At 41.7% G+C, this 23,626-nt stretch overlaps 1 protein-coding gene across 1 annotated transcript in view; it reads right to left on the reverse strand.

Annotated features, from left to right (window-relative positions):
• FAM169A (family with sequence similarity 169 member A) overlaps nt 1–21,420 on the reverse strand; it is a 34,907-nt gene extending 13,487 nt beyond the window's left edge. The window contains exons 1-4 of the mRNA XM_061475764.1: nt 21,336–21,420; nt 6,955–7,092; nt 5,388–5,487; nt 1,543–1,628 (exon numbers count right to left, since the gene is read on the reverse strand). Coding sequence (XP_061331748.1) covers nt 1,543–1,628; nt 5,388–5,487; nt 6,955–7,092; nt 21,336–21,356 — 345 coding nt within the window. The 5' untranslated portion in view covers nt 21,357–21,420. The remainder of the gene's footprint in view (nt 1–1,542; nt 1,629–5,387; nt 5,488–6,954; nt 7,093–21,335) is intronic.
• Nucleotides 21,421–23,626: the final 2,206 nt, after the last annotated feature.

Genomic DNA, 23,626 nt, shown 5'->3' on the forward strand with positions numbered 1-23,626 from the left:
AAAACCTTAGCCGCCTCTGCAAAGCAAGATGTTAAACGCTGCAGAGCTGCTTCTGTGTGGGCAACAATGGCAGCATAGTCAGCAAAAAGCAGTTCACGGACAAGATGATTTAGGGTCTTAGTGTGGGCCTTCAGTCACCTTAGATCGAACAGGTTCCCATCGGTGTGATATCGAATATAAATGCCATTTTGCTCGTCGAGGTCTACCATAGCCCTTTGGAGCATCATGCTGAAGAAGGCTGTGAATAAAGTTGCGAGAACACAACATTGTTTCACGCCACTGGTTATTGGGAAAGGCTCAGAGAGTGCATTGCCATATCTGACTTGGCCGTGCTGATCCTAAGGTAACAGAAGAATGGGTAATGCTGAGAGAAGTGACAGGAGTGTGATGGTGGGGGGGAATGTTCTGATTTCAATGCAAAAAAAAATTTTGGCTTTAAGGAACATTCAACAAACACAATAGCAGTACACTAGCCTCAGACTTCCTAGGCTAGCAGGTAACTGGAGTCCCACAAAGCAGGATGAGTCCCATGACATAGCAGGACTTGGCACACTCAATCACTGCCAATAGAATGGCAGACAAAAGGACACGATGCAGTTAAAAAGCTAATTACAAGTTTGAGGTACGAAATAAGGAACTCAATATCCTTTTCTCTGTCCTGCAGGGTTCCTCTTACACATGAAATTTAAGTTCACCACTGTGAAGGAAGAATGGAGGGACCATGCTTTCTTCCTAATGCTAAGTCTCAGCTACCCTACCTGTAAAGGATTCAGCTTTCCTGATTTAATCACCATGCTACCATTAAGAAGCACATGGAAAACAAGGCTGATTGTGAAAACAAGGCTGATTGTCAAAACCTCTAGACTAAATTAAAAAAAAAAAACAAACAGAAATCAGACAAGTGCCCAGATTCCATGAGCAGATATAAATGACACTCTTGGAAAAATACAGATATCCAGTTTCAGGAAAAAAAAAAAAATAATCAACAAACAAAACCAAACCTCCAAACTCCATGCTACATAAGTGCCAGTAATGGTAACAAAGGTCAATGACAAGCAATAAAGCAGATACCTGGGAACTTACTTTTACAAACCTCATATATTGCCACTGCAAGACACCAGCTCCAGCTCGCCTCTATCAACTACATTCCCAATAATACTTTTAGCTTACTAGTCTCCCGTTAAGACCAACAGGTACTACTATTGTACAGTGCATCACCCTAAGATGTTTCAATACAGCCACATACACAGTGTTCTAAAAAGTAAAGAAAAAAACCTGTTTATCATTAACATCTAAATAGCCTACATGTGAATTTACTGTATATGAAGCACTTCTGCTTTAGACACTATCTTCATAACCAAGTTCCCTTCCCCCTACTACCTGTTCTCCTATTCCCACTGACCTTGCTTTTGACTTCAGCCAGCCAACTCATTTCTAAATGAAATGAAAATATGTAATCTCCCACACAGTAGCTATTTGCCATTACTTTTCACTACCTTGAAAGGTAAGAATAATTACGAGGTGCATGCTGGAGCACTTTACCTGATGAAGCCCATGTCTAGCAGAGACAGATGTTCTCACAATGTCATCAATTGACCACCACTTGTCAGCAAGATACAGGGCTATAGCTTGAAAGAAACAAGGGGAAATAAAAAGTTAGTGATTCTTACCATACCAAGAGAAACACTCATTAAAGCTGCTAAACAGTTAAGAATAACACTGTAGTAACCAGGCATTACTACAGTATTGTTCAGTAGCCATAAAGTAACCATGAAGTATACAATGATCATCTTCTAGCTGACACTACATTAATGCAGCTCTTACTACACTAACACAACAAATGTTGTTATATATACCCCCCATATGCAATACTCCCCAGTCCAAAACTCATTTGAAAACTGAGAACAATAAAACCAAATACAGATTTTTGCAGTATGACATACGAAATCCTGTTTTTCAGACACAGGAACTATTCTTCACGACTGTGCTCTAGCACATCCTCAGACTAGAACCTGGGCCTGCCAAGAGGAGTATCATTCACACATGTATTTTAGTTTTGGGTTGCTAATAGATATTGTTATTGAAACTGTGTAAGTTTTAGGGAGTCAGATGAATGTAAAAAGGCTGTTGGCATTGTGATTAGCAATCATGAAAAATTTGCACATAGCACTAAATAGGAAAGAAAGGAAACATGAAGGACTGGAAGGGAAGGAAGAAAGGGAGAAAAACCCAAAACAAAATTAAAAAAAAAAAACACAAAAAAACCCCAAACCCATGAGATGTCACAGAATCATAGAATGCTTTTGGTTGAAAGAGACCTGAAAGATCATCCAGTTCCAACCCTCCTGCCACATGCAGGAATGCCTTCTCCACTAGACTAAGTTGCTCAAAGCCCCATCCAACCTTGCCTTGAACACTTCAAGGGTAGGGCAGTCACAGCTCCTCTGGGCAACCTGTGCCAGTGCCTCAAATCTACCTTCTTTCAGTTTAAAGCCATTCCCCCTTGTCCCAACCCTACATGCCCTTGTAAAAAGTCTCTCTCCACATTTCTTACAGGCTGCCTTTAGGTACTGGAAACTGCTCTAAGGTCTCCCTGGAGCCTTCTCTTCTCCAGACTGAACAAGCCCAGCCCTCTCAGCCTGTCTCCATGGCAGACATGATCCAGGTCTCTGATCATCTTCCTGGCCCTCCTCTGGACTCACTCGAGCATGTACATGTCCTTCTTTGTGCTGGGGCAATAGAGCTGGATGCAGCACTGGAGGTGGGGTCTCACAAGGGCAGAGTACAGAGGCAGAATCACCTTCCTTGACCTGCTGGTCACACACTTTTTGCTGCAGCCCAGCATACGCTGGCTTTCTGCGCTGCGAGCACACATTGCTGGGTCATGTTGAGCTTTTTGTCAACCAGCAGTCCCAAGTCCTTCTCCTCTGGGCTGCTCTCAACCCAGTCTGTGCCCAGCCTGCATTTGTGCTTGGGATTTCCCCAAACCATGTGCAGGACCTTGCACTGGGCTTTGTTGAACTTCAGGAGGTTTGCACTGGCCCACCTCTCAAGCACGTCAAGGTCCCTCTGGATCCCATCCCTTCCCTCCAGGATCTTGACCACACCACACAGCTTAGTGTTGTCCACAAACTTGCTGAGGGCACTCAATCCCACTGTCCATGTTGCCAACAAAGACATTGAAGAGCTTCAGTCCCAATACCAACCCCTGAGGAACACCACTTGTCACTGATCTCCACTTGGACATTGAGCCAGTCACCACAATTCTCTGAGTGTGACCATCCAGCCAATTCCTTATCTACTGGGTGGTCCATCTGTCAAATCCATGCCTCCCCAATTTAGAGACAAGGGTGTTGTGCCGGGACAGTGTCAAATGCCGGGACAGTGTCAAATGACCTCAGCCTCTCTTCCCTTATTCACCACCACTGTGGCCAGCACAGTTTGCTCTTCATGAAGCCCTACTGACCATCACCAATCATCTGCTTATTGTTCACATGCCTTAGCATAGTTTCCAGGAGGATCTGCTCCATGATCTTGCCAATCAACATGAGACTGAACCGTCGACAGTTCACTGGGTATCCCTTTTTTCCCTTTTTAAAGATGCAGGGTTATATTTCCCCTTTTCCAATCAGCAGGAACTTCACCAGACTGCCACAGTTTCTCAAACATGACAATGTTCTGGCAACTTCAGCTCCCAGTTCCCTCAGGACCTGCAGATGCATCTCATCAGGTCCCACGGACTTGTGCACTTTCAAGTTCTTTAAATCATCTTGAACCTGATCTTCTCCTACAGCAGGCAGTTCTTCATTCTCCCAGTCCCTGCCTTTGCTTTCTGCAACATGGGCAGTGTGCCAGCAAAGACTGGCACACCGAGGCAAAAACTTTACTGAGTACTTCAACCTTCTCCACATTTCAGGTAACCAGGTCTCCCATTTCCTTCCAGAGAGGGCCCGCATTTTCCTTTTTCACCGAACCAACTAGATTGGAAAATACCTTTAAGATCATCAAGTTCAACCATTACCCCAGGATTGTCTAGACCACCACTAAACCGTATCATTGAGGGCCTCACGTACACAGTTTTTGAACACTTCCAGGGAGAAGCATTCCATCACTTCCCTGGGAAGCCTATTCCAATACCTGATAACTCTCCCAGGAAGAAATTTTTCCGAAGTGAAGAAATTTTTCCCAAAAATTTTGCTTCCTTTTATCCACAGTGTACCTATAGAAATTTTTCTTGTTGCCTCTTGATTGATGTCCCTGGTCAGATTTAATTCTACCAGGTCTTTAGCTTTCCTAACCTAATCCCTGGCTATTTCTCTTTATTCCTCCCAGGCTAACTGCCCTTGCTTCTACTATCTGTAGGCCTACTTTTTACACTGGAGTTTGTTCAGGAGCTCCTTGTTCATCCACACAGGCCTCCTCATGTTTCTGCCAGACTTTCTCTCTGTTGGGATGCACTGCTCCGGAGTTTGGAAGAGGTGATCCTTGCTTGGTCTCCTCTTCCCTCCTGGGCTTTACCCCATGGCACTCCACCAAGCAGATCCCTGAAGAGGCCAAAGGCTGCTCTCCTGAAGTTCACAGTAGTGAGCTTGCTGTGCACACTCCTCACCACCCTAAGGATCTCAAACTCCAGCATTTCATGGTCATTGCAGCCAAGGCTGCAGTTGACCTTTACATTCTCCACCAGCCCCTCCCTGTGGGTGAGGGCGAGACCCAGCATAGCCTGTCTCCTCACTGGTTCTTCTATCACTTGTAGAAAGAAATTATTGTCAACATGTTTCAGGAACGTCCTGGACTGCTTATGCCCTGCTGTGTTGACCCTCCAGCAGAATGTCAGGGTGGTTGAAGTCCCTCATGAGGACCAAGGCTTGTGAACATGAGGCTATCTGTCTAGAGGGCCTCATCCACTCAGTCCTCCTGATCAGATGGCCTGCAGCAGACCTCCTTAGCTAAAGCTATGTTATGGCCTAATGCTAAAGACGATTTTATACTTCATGCTGACCAATAACTGCTAATAAAGTGCCTCTAAATTTATGACAGAATTAACAGATTCTATGAGTGCTTCATAAATTCCTTTTGGAGACATGAGATGTACACAAAAACACCAAGAGATACACATTGTACTAGAATTCAGACAAGCACCATGCTATTTTGCTACATACCTTCTGAATTCAATGGGTCCACCTCTACTCTCATTAGCATACAAAGTTCTATCACTTGTGTATATAAATCCACAGCAAAAATAATAGTATGGGAACAAGAACACAGTGAACAACATATGCAACAGTGGCAAAGTTATGAACTACACTAGCATGGAATGAACAAGGACTTTGTTATCTGTCACAGAAAAATAAACAGCAACACAGATTAAAATCTTAAAATGAAACCTGTGATTGAGTCCCCTGGTGAAAACAAAGCAAGAACTTTGTGTGTCTGCTCTTCACCATAAAGAGGAACAAAGCCCACAGTTGACAACTTAATAGGAACCTGAAACAAAAGCATACAACACTTCAATAGACTCTTGCTAAAACAACATTATAGTAAAACACAAAGATTGTTTAGCAGGGTAAGCCTGACAAATGTTAAAACCAGACTGCTTAACAAGTTAACTGTAAACGACATGCATTCCTGCATGCCTCACTTTAGACATTTCTTCCTAAAGACAGACTAAATTATAAAGATCTCTGGCTCTCAAGCTCTTGCAGTTAGCTACAGCAATTTATACTGTTACAGCTCTCTGCTGTCAGCAGTTTGCTTTTATGTGCACAACCGAAATAAGTTGTACAAAAAGCCAGCAGTATCTCCACTTCAACTGTCCCAGCTATGCAAGCTGTCGAAGCCAACAGGAGAATGAAGAAGGCAGTCAAACACAGAAACAAACTGCCACAGCAAAACTGTTTGTTAATACTACCCCTAATGTGCTATGGTGGGAAGGCTGAATTCAAAAGGGTCTTCTTCCCTTAAACTGCACACATTTTAGAAATTCCAAAGTTGTCTGCTTGATTTCCCCTCAAGAACAACATGAGAAGGGTCAAATCAATCCATCTTTCAGGAGTTTCTTTGTGGAAATGCATTCTGATATTTAAATTCACATGTTTTTCTATATATAATTAATGCATAAAGACTAGAGAGACATTGATGGTGTGGTAAATAAACTTTCTTACCCAGTTTAAGAAGGTTATGATACGCTATGCCACAAACTAGGATGTCAATAATAAGTATTTAGGCATACAGCACCTGCAGAAATGCAGGAAAGGACTCAAGACTCTGTGTCTGCCACAGAATCTGCAGCAGTGACCTTCTTTTCCCACAGAGAATCCTCTCAGGTTACTTCTCATTAATGCTATACACCATTCTAGTGTACTAGTTCTAACAGAAATGCTCATTAAGACAAAACCAGCACTGACCAACTCACCACACAAGTGACAAAAAGTGTCACAGAATATTTCACATGAAAAGAAAAGAATCATTTCTGAAATTAGTGAAACTTGCTGATCAAGAACTGAACTCAACCATGAAGAACACAAAGGACTGATACACAAAAACAGCCAGTTAGCTTCAGTAACTCATGAACTCATTAGTTCACAATAGATTTTTGTGACTTTTAGGAAAGAATGACTCATTAGTTGAAAAGGTTTTGGGTTTTTTCTGGTGGTGATAGTGTTGGTTTTTGTTGGTTTTTTTGTTTGTTTTTTTTGTGTCTTAATGCACAGAGATCCATTGCCTAGAAGCAGCGAATAGTCACTGATATAATGTGTCAGATTAAATGCCCAGATTTAAGCCCAACTGCAGAATGAAAAAAAGGTATAGCTTAAAGTAAACAGGAATTTGTAAAATACAAAAGCTTTGCTAAAATAATTATGTCAGTCAATAGCTGTGGACTGGGTATTTTAAATCTTTTAAATCTACAGGTATATCAAGAAAACTGGGAGCAAGGTATTGGCTGGTTCTTACTTTGCCGTGGGCTGGCAGCGACAAGAATTCAGGACAGTATGGACTTGCAGACCGCAGGTTAGACAAGTACTTGTCTGCTGAGTTCTTCAAGTCTTCATGACTAGAGTTAACCAATATATCCACAGGGAATGACACCCTCTTGAGAAATAAACAAGATTATTACTGTAGGTAATTTGAGAGGTATGATGCACATTTTATCACATATTCCCCTCTACTAATTTCTAGAGCCCTTTATATCCAAACCAGAAAGGAGAAACACTCCAAGCATTATATTAGGATTAATAGCCTGTCTGTAAAGCAAAACAAAACCCTGAACCCAGCCTGTTTTTATAAGCAGAAAAGAATGGTTTAGTCCATAGATTCCCCCTAGACCCTAACATGACAGCCTTCCAACATACAAATCCCTGTTTGCAGAACACCTACAGTAGATCACATCCTCTCTTGAGGTGGCAGGCCAAGTTATCTCCCTCCCAGCTGATATTAGGCAATAAGTGTCCAGTCAAATAAACAGCGTGAAACGTCACAAAAAAGAAGTTGATTTATTTTGGAGACTGCATTTAAATCCATCTCCGAAGAAGCCACAGCAATGTTCAAACTTTTCTCAACAACTGGCCAGTGTGCCTACCAGCTGTTTGTTTCAAAAAGCATGTCAACTATGAAAAAGATTATACAAGCTTGTTAAAAAGAGAGACCACAATAAACTAAATAGACACTTCGAGGAGGTGAGAGGACAAATTAAAGCACTGAAGATCAACCATAGTGGCAACAGCTCCTTTGAAAGCTCTTAGATTCAAATTTTCATTGTCAAAGAGGTATAAAAATTAAGATGAACAAGAGCTCCTGGAATCCACTGTGTGCTCTTCAGCTAAGGCTCTTCCAGGTCTATAAAATCATACACAAAACAGACCCCTCAGCTTCTTTCAAACTACAAGCATAAAGTACCACAAGACCATGTTCTGGAGGAACACAGCAATCTCTTTATCCGTCTCAGCTCCCAGGAACACATAGAATCATAGAATCGTTAGGGTTGGAAAGGACCTTAAGATCATCTAGTTCCAACCCACCTGCCGTGGGCAGGGACACCTTACGCTAAGTCGTATCACCCAAGGCCTCGTCCAACCTGGCCTTGAACACCGCCAGGGATGGAGCATTCACAACCTCCCTGGGCAACCCATTCCAGTGCCTCACCACCCTAACAGGAAAGAATTTCCTTCTTATATCCAACCTTAACTTCCCCTGTTTAAGTTTTAACCCGTTACCCCTTGTCCTGTCACTACAGTCTCTAATGAAGAGTCCCTCTCCAGCATCCCTATAGCCCCTCTTTAGATACTGGAAGGCTGCTATGAGGTCTCCATGCAGCCTTCTCTTCTCCAGGCTGAAGAGCCCCAACTTCCTCAACCGTCTTCATACGGGAGGTGCTCCAGTCCCCTGATCATCCTCGTGGCCCTTCTCTGGACTTGTTCCAACAGTTCCATGTCCTTTTTATGTTGAGGACACCAAAACTGTACACAATACTCCAGGTGAGGTCTCACAAGAGCAGAGTATCACCCAACTCTCATAATGGCAAAGCTTTTCACAGGGGATCTATGGTTCCTAGTTTCCCCTACAGAGTCTTTTTTTTTTTTAATTTTAAATATTATTTTCCAATGTTTAGGTTTTTTTTCCTTTATATTCAGTCCCCCCCTTTAATACACCAGTGTTCTACTGACACAGGTAAATCAAATGCAAAGGAACTTTTTATTTTGACTAACCCAGTAACAGTTAAAAAGTCTGCATTTAAAAATTGTTTTGACAGCAATAATGTATTACTATTAAGGTACTTGAACAGCTGAGCAAGCTCCTTCTACAGAAGTGGGGCTTTTTTTCTGTTAAAATATAAAAACTTCGACATGACTTCACTGAAATTTACAACTGCTACTTTCATTGCTTTTGCTGATGAAGACACTACTGCTTTCTGTGAATGTTATTTAGACATACACACATTCCCCGCAGCCATTTCTTCTCAAATTCAGCTCATTCCTTCCTTTTATCAGACACACATTCCACACAGCTATTTCCTTTTGAATTCAGCTCATTCCTCCCCCTTACACTATTTCGATTTCCTCTTGCCTTCCCCTCCAGTCTCTCACATTCCTTCTGTTATTGCTTATCTCTTTCAGATATACTTAACAGCATCTCTTAATGTTCCACCTGTTTCTTCTCACCTTCTAGATGCTGCCCTTGCTAACAGGGCAGAAGCAGGCAAGAGACACCTGATACCAGCCAGCTCCATTTGCTCCTACAACTTGCAAGCAAAAGGACTTCAGGAGCCAAAGGTGAAGCATGTATGTCTTCAAATCCAGCAACAATGCACAGCAGCAAGAGGAGCTGCTGCCAGGAAGAAATTCATCCAATGCTGGCCTACTTACCTCAAGCAGATAGGGTTTATCCACCCATTTACGGTTCTGAAACACAACAGCAACACTGTAGTAGATGTAAATGGACTAGCCTGATAAAAGTATATTGCAAGAGGCACAGTAAGAGGTAAAGTGTGATACTACATGTCACTGCTTCTACAAGAAGGTGAGGCTTTAGCATCCATTTAGCTGCAACAGGCCACATAAATTCTGGAATAATGGAATACAGACACATGAAAAACATTAAGTTTTATTTTCTGTTTGCTGGCAGAAGGGGGAAAAACCCCTCCACTACTAAAGAAATTCCTAAGCACTTCGAAAACTGAAAATAACAGGCAAATTGAGCTGAGCTTTTGTTACTACATGACAAACAAGCCACAAGCTATAACTAGAAGCCTAGGTAATAATTCCTGACATTTTTTTTTAATAAAATAATGTAGAACTGGAGCAGAAAACACACAAAAGGTCAGCAGATCATTCGAATTCCATTTACTGCACCGCTACAAAAATAAAAGCATCAACCTTATCTTCGCTTTATAAGCAAAACAGAACACCTAAACACAAAAATGTCTATTCTGCTAATTAAGAAATTCTTTGAATTAGCCTCAAAATCAAAGGCCTCCTTTCTGTTTAGCTGTTTGAGTTACTCACCACTTTCATATAGCATACTTTGATTTTATCCACTCCCAACTCACTTCTGTTACTTACTTTTGACTTTTCATCTTACAGCATTTACAGAGAACTGTTTACATAGGAAAAAAAAAAACCAACAAACCATCCCAAAAACCAATACAGATCAAGACTGAACCAAAAAAAATCTACTCTGCATCCCTGCTAATATCTTAATTTGTACCATGCAGCAGACTAGTGACCAAGTATGTAAAACTACAAGTTCTCAAACACTTGTGTGACGCAATTTATCTCAGTGTTGATAAGATCAGAAATACTTCATATGTAATCTCATTAGATCCCTGAAGAAATTAGGAACTATACACAAAGTTATCAAGTTACATTAAAAGCATTAAACAGGTGATGAAAAGAGACTGTTACATGCCAATCTACAGCCAAGCATGAAGGAAGTAATTCAACAGTCCAAAATGCAATCATCATTTTGAAAGGCAAAGTAACCTACCAAAGACAAACCAAATGGCTTTCAATAGCAATGAATTAATACATTTTCCTCACAAAACCACAACTGTTTTGTCAGCGTCTTTAAAGTAAAAAAATTGTCGTGGTTTAAACCCAGTCAGGTAACTCGTTCACTCACTTCCCTCCTTCTTTCCCTCCCCCTACTCCCAGAGGGATGGAGAGGAGAATCGAAAAGAATGCAACTCCCACAGGTTGAGATAAGAACAGTTTAGTAACTAAGGTATAACACAAATCACTACTGCTACCACCAATAATAACAATGATAAAGGAAATAACAAGGGAAGAGAATACAACACTTCACCACCAACCGACTGATAACTTGCCCCCCCCAGCTCGACCAAGCTCCGACCGATACCTCCTCCAACCCTGCAGTCTCCCAGCCCTTCTAGGTAACTCCCAGTTACCTCCTGGGCATGATGTGCTGTGGTATGGAATACCTCTTTGGTCAGTTTGGGTCAGGTGTCCTGTCTGCTTCCTCCTGGCTTCCCCTCCTCCCTGGCAGAGCATGAGGCTCACAAGGTCCTTGGCCAAACCATAACATCCTTGTTATCAGCTCTGTTGCCAAGCCAAAAGTCAAAACACTGCACTGCACCAGCTACCAAGAAGGAGAAAAATGACTGCTACTGCTGAACCCAGGACAGAAATACAGATGGCCCCACATCCAGCCAGTGTCATATAATGTAGGAGAGGAAAAGAAGAAAAGGAGAATACAGGTTTTCAATTTTTCTTGACAAGAGCATTGTCTCTTCAGGAACAACACAAGTCTCTGCCACAGTTACTCATGCCTCCTTCTTGCTGCTCTAAGCCTCTATGCATTGCACAACTGTAAAACTGTCAGGTCAAATCCTTGTCACACCCTGGGATTTTCTGCTCTGTTCATGAGGTACCACTCCAATTGGGTAGGACGGTCAGGTTGACTGAGTGCATGTGATGTAGCCTTAAGCAACCAAAGTCATCATGACTGTTTCTACAGAAGGCATTGACGTGTGTTTGAAAAGGGGGAGTAAAATCTATTTTATTAAATGAGGAAAATTATGCTTTTCATGTTTCAAGTGAAAGAAAATAAATCTTACACTCTTCATAACTGTATCATTTCACATAGTAGTCTTAAAGATTGTATGTATTAAACTCACACATGCAACATTTGCTTTAATGAGGAATCATATGACTTTCCCCCTTGTCAGCATTGTGCAAACTATTATGCAAAAAATGGCACATCTTTTTTAGGAACACCTGCAGCACCAGAGGGTAACAGACATCAATTCAAGGAACACCAACAAACCCCACATTTAACAGGATGAGTGAACACATTCCTGTGCAACTGAGGTAGCTCCTTATTCATGAAGTCTTTATTACCATAAGCATATTAAGGTTAAAAAAAAACCAAAACAATTAAACGTAGAGTAAGTGTGCAATGTTGAAAATTGATTTAATTACAAATTATAGCTGCAACCTCTATTTCATCTTAGAAGTGCATGAAGGAGAGATGCACAATACATGCAGCTTCCAGCCCACACTTGGATTTCAGGAGGAATCAAGAGATCTCTTCATCCCCTTGCAGACCCACAACACTGAGTGCCATGAAATAGCAGAAAGAAAAGAAGCCAAAGCTATGTTGTTTCTTACACCATTTCAGAGGGCTTAAATACATTTTAAAACTCCTTCTAGGTGCCTTTATCTTAAGGGAACTGAAGTCTAAGCTGTCAGCCAAGGATTTAGAGCAATCAAGATGAACTCCCAGCTCTAGCACAGATGTCATATGACTGATCTGCCCAAACTCCTCATATACAAAACACTAATAATTATTCCAGAGACACCAGTATGAAAAATACTTCTCAGAGACTGAGATACTTAAACACAAGTTGTATCAAACCTTGTCCAGTACTGGAACAGATGAAGACTTACACAGCACAACCTCACTGTGTTGATAATTTTCCTTTTAAAAAAAGGAATCACAACCCATCCACCAAGGACTTTTCAACCTAAAATAACTGGGACGGATAAACATGTCTGGCATAACAAATACGTGCAAAACTAAAGCAGGTGAGCAATCTTCAGATTGTGTTTAACAATAAATAGTAGTAATTTAATTAGTCAGGGTTTGAGGTTTGTTTTTTTTTTTAATTTTAGTTGGTTAGTTTGTTTTGGTTTTTGTTTGGCTAGGGGTTTTGTTGGGTGGTTTTGAGTAGGGTTTTTTGTGCAGGGTTTGTTTTGTGGTTTTGTTGGTTTTGTTTGGGCTTTTTTATTTTTTTCTTACAATAATTTGAAGTTTAGAGACCAGACACTGAGCTGTTCAACTATGATCTTCAGAACTCTTCCGCTAAACCAGGACAACCAATCCAGCCCCAGCCTGCAGTATGTCAGCTCACAGAACTCCTAAATGATTGTCAGGTATTTATTATTCATCATGGACCTTGAACCAAGTTCTATTTTAAAAATATAATCCTACCATGATCTCCCATACTAGCCATAAGGTACATCTGGGGTAACATCATGAGACAATCACATGAATTAAATATATACCCCATATACACACTAGCTGCTGATGTTCCAGAGAAAATAAAGCCAGGACTGCAGAAGTGCCAAACCATGCTCCAGAACGAGATCTAATGATGCACCATACCAGCTTCTCAATCAGAGCTGCAGGAACATAATTTCGTTTTTTTTTTACATTAGTTTACCATCTTGCAATGTGCAGTTGCTGGTTTACTGTGAAACTACATAAAAGCTGGAAGAAAAAAAAATTTAAAAAATTTAGAAATAGTATTTTCAGTCTTCTCAACTACAAGAAAGGCATCACATCTGCTACTTCTAAAATTGTTAAAATCTACTAGCAGTAATTCTATTAACAGCAGATTACGTAAATGTTTCTTTGCTTAGACTACCAGCTGTCCTATACGCAAAACATTTTCATTGCTTTTATTTCTTCTTTATTCACAAATACATTAAATTGGGAGGGGTTGCTTTTAAATGTTGTTTTATCTTGTTTGTATCCAAATATAATCTGAAACATTTAAGTAAGTAAAAAGGTTGTTCATCCTTCTCCAGTATAGAAATTAACAGATTTTAAACCTATTCTAAAATACATATAAAAGTACCATCTGACTTATTATGAGCTTTTTAATTTGAAATACATAGAGAAAACCTGCCCCATAATTACATATTTAGACCACTACTGTGGCCTAAAATACAGCTTTTATGTTTTATGAATATCCCCAATTCTTAAAAAAAAAATCATTTTTATTTGCAATGTGATATATGTCTACCGCAGGAAGAGAAAGGCATTTTATGAAAGGGAAGTTATTTTTTCTAAATAATAGAGTATATAATTAATGTTTCTTTAAGGTTTGAGAAAGCTACAATAATATACTATTTGATCAACTCTAACTGTTCTTTCACAACTACTTAGTAAGGGAGATTTTCTTGGGTTTTAATTAAAAGCTTGGTTTTGTATACTCCTAACTAGTCTTCAAACCATTACCTACACTATACCACTAAGGCACATAAATAAGATTTCCCTTCAGTCTGGCTTTTGCTCACACTTTTAAAGAATATAGACATATCCATCCTAAATACAAGTTCTTGTCAACTCAGATAAATTTAGGGTTTTTTCCTAAAAGGAAAAAGTTGGTTTTTTTTTTAAAAGAAAAAAAAAAAAGGAGCATAGGATCCCAATTAACATCTACTCATACCCTAATAAAATTCTAAATAGAAAGTTCTTAAGGAAACACAGGCCAGTGACCAAAAAATCGTTGTAAACATCCACCAAGGGCTCTGGATTAACCTGCCAACCACATTATCCGTAATCTACATGAATCAGCTTATGCAGCTTTGATTTTCTGTCAGAGATGCAAAGCAAAGCTGCCAATTTGAATGCAAATAAACAAAAATAATCAATCCTTTGCATTCATTAATTATCCACCCTAATTTAACTTTAGCTGTACAACACAATTATGAAATCTACATAAAGGACCAAACTCCCCAGTCCTAGTATGAAACATAACTGCTGTGGAGATCAGCAACAATTATTGTAGAAAGGTCTATGTACTGAGTTCAAACAATCTCCAGTCGAGTGAAACATGTAACAGGAAAGGAAAACATCCTCCACATTAAAACAGAAAAAGTACTTGCACATTATTACTACAAGTACTAGCAAAAACACTAAAGAGTGCTTTTAATCAACTGGTAGTTAGATTTGCAGAAAACAATCTCTATTAACAACTACAAACCTATGTCTTTAATGAAAACAGAACAAAAAACTAGCCAGTTATAAAACTGGCTGTGACAGAGTAGTAGTAGAAAGACACACTATGCAACCTCAGACTCCAACCCATCTTAGGTAGGTGAGGTTGTTAAGCATATACATGATTCATCACCTGTGTACCACGACTAGCATTTTGCTCAAGTGATTAACTATGTATTTGATTAGATAGCCTATTTAATTAAAGGCCAAGTTCTTAGGTATACAAACTACTAACATGGTATTTACATTTTTCCTACAGTCTCACATTTTAACGATATTATAATCTGGTTTCTTGAAGAGCACTTTCTCCAACAGAGAGTTTTGGGAAATTAATGAGAAGCCTTTCCTATAAGGAAAGCATACTATAGCTTTACTAAATTAAATTTTTGTATTTGAGACCACCCAAAATAGCCACAATTAATAAATCTGGAGGGAAAAAAAACAAAGTTTTTCTTAAAGGATTCATGCCTTCTCTTTCAGCTTCTCAGATTCAATATCACAAAATTAAATCCATTCCAGTTGTGCTTGAAAGTAATTAACATCTAAAAGACAAATATAATACTGTGATTACTTCTTCCTCAGTCTGCCTCTTTGACATATATCTGATCTCCCCTATGCTCAGCACTCGCTCTTCTAATACCCAGTTTCTTCTATCTCCCCTTCATTACACAAGACAGAACTGTTTAGTCTTGAAGAATAACGCCGATAAACCCCACACAGATACCCCAACAACCCACCTTTCCTCTCTGCTCACTGTTCTTTCTCCCTTCCATGCCTCAGCATTGAGAGCAGCTGGTTTGCAGTTCTTCAGCCCTATCCTCAGTTCCCTCCAGTTTTGCTCCTACACTTCATACCCCACAGCATCTGCCCTTAAAGATCTTAAAGGCCTTCTTTGCACACAGCACTTGTAGTCCACACTCAGCCTCCCTCCTCAGGTGTCTGGCCAGCTGGCCACCCAGGACATAACCAGCCATGCTGCTCTTGCCCCTGCTCATCTTCCACAACTCTGCACCCCTAAGTTTGCCTCCAGCTTCTCCAGCCACCTCTTCAATAAGGTGACAAGAGATGCCCCCTCTCTGATTTTCTGCAGCTTTATTTCCCACTTGGTATCAGCAGACCACCACCTACTCTCTCTTGGCACTCATGTTTCTTGGCAACTGGTTCAGTTTTCAAACCTTTGTACCTTCCTCTAAAGTCATCCCTTCGGTTTGGAAGGGCCACCTCAAAAAGATCTAGTAATGTCAGACATAAGAACAATAAAGCAAGCTTTTCTATGGTTAGACAGATGGGCGACTATCTAAACAGTGAGACTGGCACTGTGACCATTGTGACACATTAGCACAGACTAATGAGTTAGTGCTCATCAGCAAAACAACAGCAACTCTCTTTAGGGCTGCTTCGGGAATTTCCACATGCACATTCAAATGTGATGGTGACCATGGTTACAAATGGTGAGTAGATCATTAAATTTTGCAATCGTACCCTCCATACCCAAGGAGTTGCTAAAACAGTTGCCTGAGCTACAACTATGCCACATGAAATCTGTGGATATCACAGCTTTCAGCAGAGGAGCTGTAGGAAATTCAAGAGTTAAGTAGCATTCAAGCTGTTTTTTCCTTTAAAAAAAAAAAACAACATTTGCAGCAGCAGACCTGTAACTAAGAAAGTAGCAGTTGCCTTGGCTTTGTGGGGGATTTCAAATGAAAATGCAGAAAGAGGGATAGAAACCAACACGGGATCTTCCCAGGAGTAGGAGGAAGTCACAGAGCTGAAGCTGGGAAAACAAATAAGGAAGACTGCAAAAATAGATGCCTGGCAATCAACCCTAATGCTTGCAGACCAGCAGGCACACAAAACTGAGAAGTTTCAGAATCTCACTATATGGCCCTACACCCCATTTACAATAACTTGAGGATCAGAATCCTGAAATCAGTGCTACATTAAGTATAATGTATTTGGAGCAGTGAGAATTTAAAGAATTTTTTATAGCAAGAACTTCATCTTATTGTAGATTAAGAATTGCATTTTTTCCAAAAAGGGACTAAGCAGCTTTCTCCAACTTCCTGATCCAACTCCTGTATCTTGAAGATATTAATCTTCAGAAGATGATAATGTTTAATAAAAATGAATTCTGAATTTTACCTGCTATTTGCAATCAGGAGTTCTACAGTAGCAGCTTCTTTCACCTGCACACAGCTGAAGGCTTGACAATACACAACCAAATTATGAACTTCCCAGGCAATGCAGTTCGTGGACTTACAAACACAGGCTGGTATCAAAGAACACCAGAGGAGCGAGGTATACAGGTAACCACAAAGACCTTTATGTCACGTTTCTTAAGGGAAAGGTAGGGTGAAAGTCAGATGACAAGAATGCCACAGACATCAAAAACACTGTTCAAATGAAGTAATTAGAGCTTTCAGACACCATCCTTGGGCCACAGACATGATGAAGAAGTCATTACTGAGCGTCAGTCTGAGCCCGGTCACTTTGTGAAGAGATATTTCAAGGTACCATCCCCGTCCCACAAATACAGTGGGTAGGTGTAAGCATTTCTGTATGTCTATGCAAAACAGCACCGCTACTTCTTTACTTTTACAAAGGCCACACAGACAGACTACCCCAATCTAGCTCACAACTGGACTCAGCAGTACATTTGCCTTCCTCATCCCATCTTCAGAAGGATAGAAAAAAAGCACAGGTGAACTAAAACTGCAAAACTAGAAGTAAACTCCATCCTCTGAAAAAAAAAGCATTTAAGAACCACAAATTCAAACTTAGCATCAAGACCCCCAAGAAGCTAGGAAAATGTTTGGCATCTTGTAGGCTATTCCAGCTAGAAGAAAAAAAGCAAGTATCAAGGTCTGGTATTTCTTGTTTATGTAGAAGTCCTGTTTGCAAAAGAAAGGAAGAATAAAACATCAAAAGAGTATTTCATTGCTCAGAGCCCTCGAGAATCTGTTTAGACATCAGATGACTTACATCCCTCTTCTCTAAGCTTTCCAACAGGATCACACCATAAGCAGCAGCTCAGAGCATACCACCTTCCCCACTGTCAAAACTTACTCCTGTCAGAACAAATACTTAGCAAAATCCTTAGTAGAGAGAGTGCACATTCCTGAGCAGCTCTGCATTTGCCTTTGCCTTCAGCAGTTTTGTACTTGCAGATGGTTCATTGCTCCTCACAGCTGTCTGCATATAGCCACTGCTCGTTTAGTTCAACCTTTCCCGGTTGCATTATGAGAAAGCCCCAAACATTTGGTAGCATGCATTCGCTAGCTATAAATAAACATGTTACTACAGGTCTAAAGTTCTACGTCTGAGAATGTTAACAAGAATGTGTCTAGTAGTGGAAAGGAATTCACACACAAACACCTCCCTGGTGTCATCCTGTCCTTATAGCCATCATCAACCATCTTGACATCCTTTGAAAACCACCTTACACATTTCTGTAAATGGACCACATCTCCCTTGCTTCTCATTGTAATATGTACATAATATGCAAGTTTCAGACTTCTAAGCTACACCACCAAGTACCTAAGATATCCTATTACAGATGTACTTTATTTTTTTTCCAGAAGTGCATTAAAAGCTTCAATAACTAATCTTTTCCAGAAAAGGGAAGATTTGAAAGCTCATCACTCTTTTGGAACAGGGTTTACACATTTTACAGAGGTATTTAAAAATTTATTTGAAATCAGAGGCTCACTGGAGAACACCAACTAAATATATATAAATACACACTGTCACATCCTATTGTACAATTTTTTTTTTTTTTTTTAATTCAGCAGAAGCAGACAAAAAAAAAATAAAATGCGGGAATGCCACAGCAGATCTAAGAAGACCCTGCACATGCCATTTCAGTCCTATTTAAAACAATGCAATAGAGGGAACACATTAAAACAGGCTTTTCCACTCAGGATTGTTTAATCTGCTGTAACAGCAGAAAGCAAGCATTTGAGAGACGGGGTGAATTTTGTTTGACCAATTTTTTTTTTCCAGAACCTGTTTCTACTGTATGAAAAAGGTTTTTTGTTTCTAAACAATCTATGAAATGATTACTCAAGAGACATTCAATGATGAAAGCAGTTCCAAAGAAATCATGCACCTCTAACATTGTTGCCCCAAACTTTACATTTCACAAATCAAAGGATGATTATGGCTGTCTAGAATATATAGCTGGTACAATTTAATGACAAGGTTACAACCTTGCAAGTCCTGAGGAAGGTATTTATCTGTTTAGGAAATGAGAAGCTAGTAACTTGAATAGAGAAATATTTCAGGAATAGCAATGTGAAAATAAGCCTAAGCATGCATTATTTCAGCTGTAATGTCATGTTTTTATTTGAAGTTTAGAATCATAATTGGTAACACCTTTAAATGATTACTACTACTAGATACTCACTGATTGGTAGGAGATGAGATTAATAACAATGCTAAGAGTGTAAGCAAGGCTCTTCTACTCCGAAGAGTTTCTCTAACAGCCCAAATTTCCATGTTCTTCTTTCAGTGACTTCTTATCAAACATTTTCACTTTTCAGATTTAAACATGAAAACAAAAGCACCAGTAAGTGTCAGCCTGAACACTGAAGTGAATTTCCATCTTTCACTGGCAAAGATTCTGCACTGCAATAGGTATGCAGTTACCTGTTACCCTGTTACACATAGGTAGCTATTTAAAGCAAAATGCACAGATAGGATGTTTAGGTAAATAAGAAGAATTTAAAGTCCATTCTGAGTTGCGTTATCTTCACAATACTAATTAAAAAAAAAAAAGCCCACACAAAAAGACATGGTTTTAATTATTACATTGAAGAGACTTTATTTACCCAAATATGCATACAGAAGAAATTACAAGTATTTTCCAAGTAAATTCTCAGAGTAATGCCTCTTTGTAAAGAAGCTTGTTATGAAACACTCCAGAAAGACTTTGCACTGTGTGTCTTGATCACACAGTACTGGAGAGAGTATATTGGAAAAGCACAGAAGAATCCCATTTTAATTATGTATCTTCCACAAGAGTAAGGAAAGGCATGTTTTGTCACAGAGCAGATGTGAAGCAAGATTCAAGGTAAGGGTAAGCAACACCCATCTGCTATAACAGAGCTCTCAGCAGCTTTTCGTTCATAAAATAGTACTGAAATTGAGAAGATGATTGAGGTTAATATCACCTGAATTTTAGCATTTAAAGTATAAACCACTCTCTGCCCTAATGCTTCCTTCCCCTCGATGAAATAGAAATGTTTTCTTGGTAGCCATCATTAAGGCAAGGAATAAGAAGTTCTTCAGTATCTAAGTCAATCAGAGGTCAATTTAACAAGAAAGGTGCCAGTGCAGTTAAGAAAACAGAGAGAAGATGCAGTACAGGAGGAGTGTGAAGGAGAAGTGAGACCATGATGAATCACCTACAGCAATCTTTTATAGGTCCTCCAATGAGGCAGCACTGATTTTATTATACTGATCATGCTGTCACAATACTTATTCCCCTTAAAATCTGGTGGGTTATATCCCAGACTATGACCAGTGGTGCAGCCGAACACACACAAAAAAAAAAAGCAGCTGCACTTAAGCAGAATAGTTCCCTCCTTTCTCCTGCACACACATACAAAAGAAAACTACTATCAGCTGGAGACTGTCTTCACACCACAGGCTAGTTTTCCAAATTTCTCACTATTAATACTGAAAACTCCACAGCCCAGAGGAGCTTAAAGATCACTCTTTAATGGTTTCCTCTAAAAAGTACATTAATATGTATATAAAATAAACGACATAGTATATTTTGGTTTCCATTGATGCTAGTAAAATCTTTTGCTCTAGCTCACAGAGTAACCCACTTTCTCAGGCTGGAATTAACACTCCGTAAGCAGGATAGTAATGCTATGTCAACAGATATCTTAGACATGGCGTTTCCCCTTGTTTTAAGAGGGAAGAAACAACCCCACCTCAAAATAAAATTCAAAATACCTCACATACCACATACAGGAAAACAGAAGAGTATGTGTGTGTGACTGTGCATGTACTCACTTATCTGCACATACTTGCATGCACAGAGCCATCTTGGAGGGGAGTACTGTAGCATTGCAAAAACCACTTCCATAGATATGCATAAAAGTGTACGCATGTATGTGGATCTTTTCATACGTATGTGGCTGTAACCCGTAAATTACAAAGCTACAGTAGATACCCCCACAAAAAAATGGCTGGCCCTAGGCAACACAGAGTGGTCTGGACCAAAACTCATACCTAACTTGATACCACTCTAACCCCAGGTGGACCCCGGGGAGGGGAGGCGAGGCGGGGCCAGGCCACGCGAAGGGTAGCGGGCCCGCCCGAGGGAAGGCCGAGCAAAGCCGCCCCCCGCCGCGGGAGCCTGCCCGGCACCACCGCTTGACAGAGCCGCCCCCGCCTGCCTCCCCCCTCCCGCGGCTCTGCACTCGCCGCAGGCACCCCGGCCCGCCCACCCGCCTCCTGCTGGGCAGCGCGCCCCGGGCCCGCCCGGGCCTGCCACCCTGCCCCCGGCCGCTGCAGCTGGGCTCCCAGTCACTCCGTCCGCCTGCCTCACCAGGTTACCCCTCACACGGTGCCCCGCTCACCTCAGCCAGCCGGGCAGCCATACCGCGGCGGCCGGCAGCAAGCAGCAGGCGAGAATGAATGGAAGAGAAGGAGGACAACAACGAGGCGGCGTCCGGGCTCCCTAGCAGCTACCACGCAGCTTAGCAGCTCAGCTCCAGCTTAGCTCAGCTCGGCTGCCGGCGCCTGATATCTTATCTCGCGGCGGCCGCCCCGCCTCTCGCCGCTGACGCACTCTAGCCGCTATGCCTCGATTCGCCGCCGCTCGCTCTGCATCGCTCGCCATGGCGGCTGTCGGGACTTCCGTGCTATCGCTCTCCGACATGGCAAGGAGTGCGGTACCTGCGCGATCGCTCACTGCGGGCGGCTGACGTGGGGTACCTGCACCATCGCACCCCTCCGTGGCAGCTAGAGTGGTGCCCGCGCTGCCATCGCTCACCACGGCAGCAGCCCTGGTGCCAGTTTCAGGATATCATCGAGTCATGGAATGCTGTGGGTCAGAAAGGACCTTAGAGATCATCCAGTTTCAACCCCTCTGCCATGGCCAGGGAAACTTTCCCCGAGACCAGGTTGCGCAAAGGCCTGTCCAACCTGTCCTTGAACACTGCGAGGGATGCGGCAGCCACAGCTTCTCCGGGCAACCTCTATGAGTGTATCACCACCCTCACAGTCAGGAACTTTCTGTCATCTAATTTATAGCTATCTCCCCTCTTTCAGTTTAAAGACATTACCAGTTATCCCATTCCTACATGCCATTGTATAAAGTCCCTCTGCACATTTCTTGTAGGCCCCTTTAGGTATTGGAAGCTGCTCTAAGGTCTCCCCAGTGCCTTCTCCAGGTGTAACAAACCCAGCTCTCTCAGCATGTCTCCATAGCAGGCATGATCCAGGTCTCTGATCATCTTCCTGGCCCTCCTCTGGACTCACTCGAGCATGTACATGTCCTTTGTGTTGGGTGCCTCAGAGCTGGATGCAGCACTGCAGGTGGGGTCTCATGAGAGCAGAGTAGAGGGGCAGGGTCAACTCCTTGGAGCTGCTGGTCACACACCTTTTGCCACAGCCCAGCATATGCTGGCTTTCTGGGCTCTGAGCGCACACTGCCAGCTCATGTTGAGCTTTCTGTCAACCAGCAGTCCCAAGTCCTTCTCCTCAGGGCTGCTCTCAACCCAGTCTGTGCCCAGCCTGCATTTGTGCTTGGGATTTCCCCAAACCATGTGCAGGACCTTGCACTGGGCTTTGTTGAACTTCAGGAGGTTTGCACTGGCCCACCTCTCAAGCACGTCAAGGTCGCTCTGGATCCCATCCCTCCCCACCAGCATGTCAACTGCACCACACAGCTTGGTGTCTTGGCAAACTTGCTAAGGGTGCACTCGATCCCACTGTCCATGTTACTAACAAAGATGTTGAACAGCACCGATCCCAATACTGACCCCTGAGGAACGCCACTTCTCACTGATCTCCACTTGGTCATTGGGTCATTGACCACAACTCTTAAGAGTGCGACCATCCAGCCAATTCCTTATCCACTGGGTGGTCCATCTGTCAAATCCATGCCTCTCCAGTTTAGAGACAGGGATGTTGTGCAGGATAGTGTCAAATGCCTTGCACATCCAGGCAGATGACATCAGTCACTCTTCCCTTATCCACGCATGCCATGGCCTCATCATAGAAGGGCACCAAATTTCTCAGGTATGACTTGCCCTTGGTGAAGCCATGTTGGCTGTCATCATTCACCCTCTTATTGTCCATGTGCCTCTACATCATCCTTTGCTCTGAGCCAGGAAAGTACTAGGTATATAGCTGTGGTGATATTGGTGGGAATGAGGAGGCTGGCACAAAATGGTGTCACTGCCCACAAGGGGGACAGCAGTCGTTACATGGACTTCTCAGTGCTCTCTGCCAAAGGCAGGTTTGTCACTCCAGATCCAGGGGAGCAGGGATTCAGGATCTTAATAATGATGACATGCATGTCTGAAATAATGTAACTTTGCTAAAACTATCAGATTACAAGCCATTTGGGGAGACAGCCTGAACAGAACTTTTTAAATTCAGTGATTACCTTAGAAATCCATTTATGACCAAGCTTTGACAAAGGTCTCTTGTCTACAGAAAGGGTGCAGGGGGACAGGGAATGGGGGTTGCAGTCAGTTCATCATGCATTGTTTCTGCTGCTCCTTTCTCTTCCCCTGTTCCATTGTGGAGTCCCACCCACAGGAAACAGACCTCTATGACCTTTCCTAATGTGAGTCCTTTCCACAGGCTGCAGTTCTTCATGAACTGTTTCAGCACAGGGTCCTCCACAGGCTGTGGGTGG

This window comes from Pezoporus flaviventris, unplaced genomic scaffold (genome assembly GCF_033815535.1).
Source record: "Pezoporus flaviventris isolate CSIRO_AGI_PZ_B2104156 unplaced genomic scaffold, CSIRO_AGI_Pfla_v1 ptg000090l, whole genome shotgun sequence".
Taxonomy (NCBI): domain Eukaryota; kingdom Metazoa; phylum Chordata; class Aves; order Psittaciformes; family Psittacidae; genus Pezoporus; species Pezoporus flaviventris.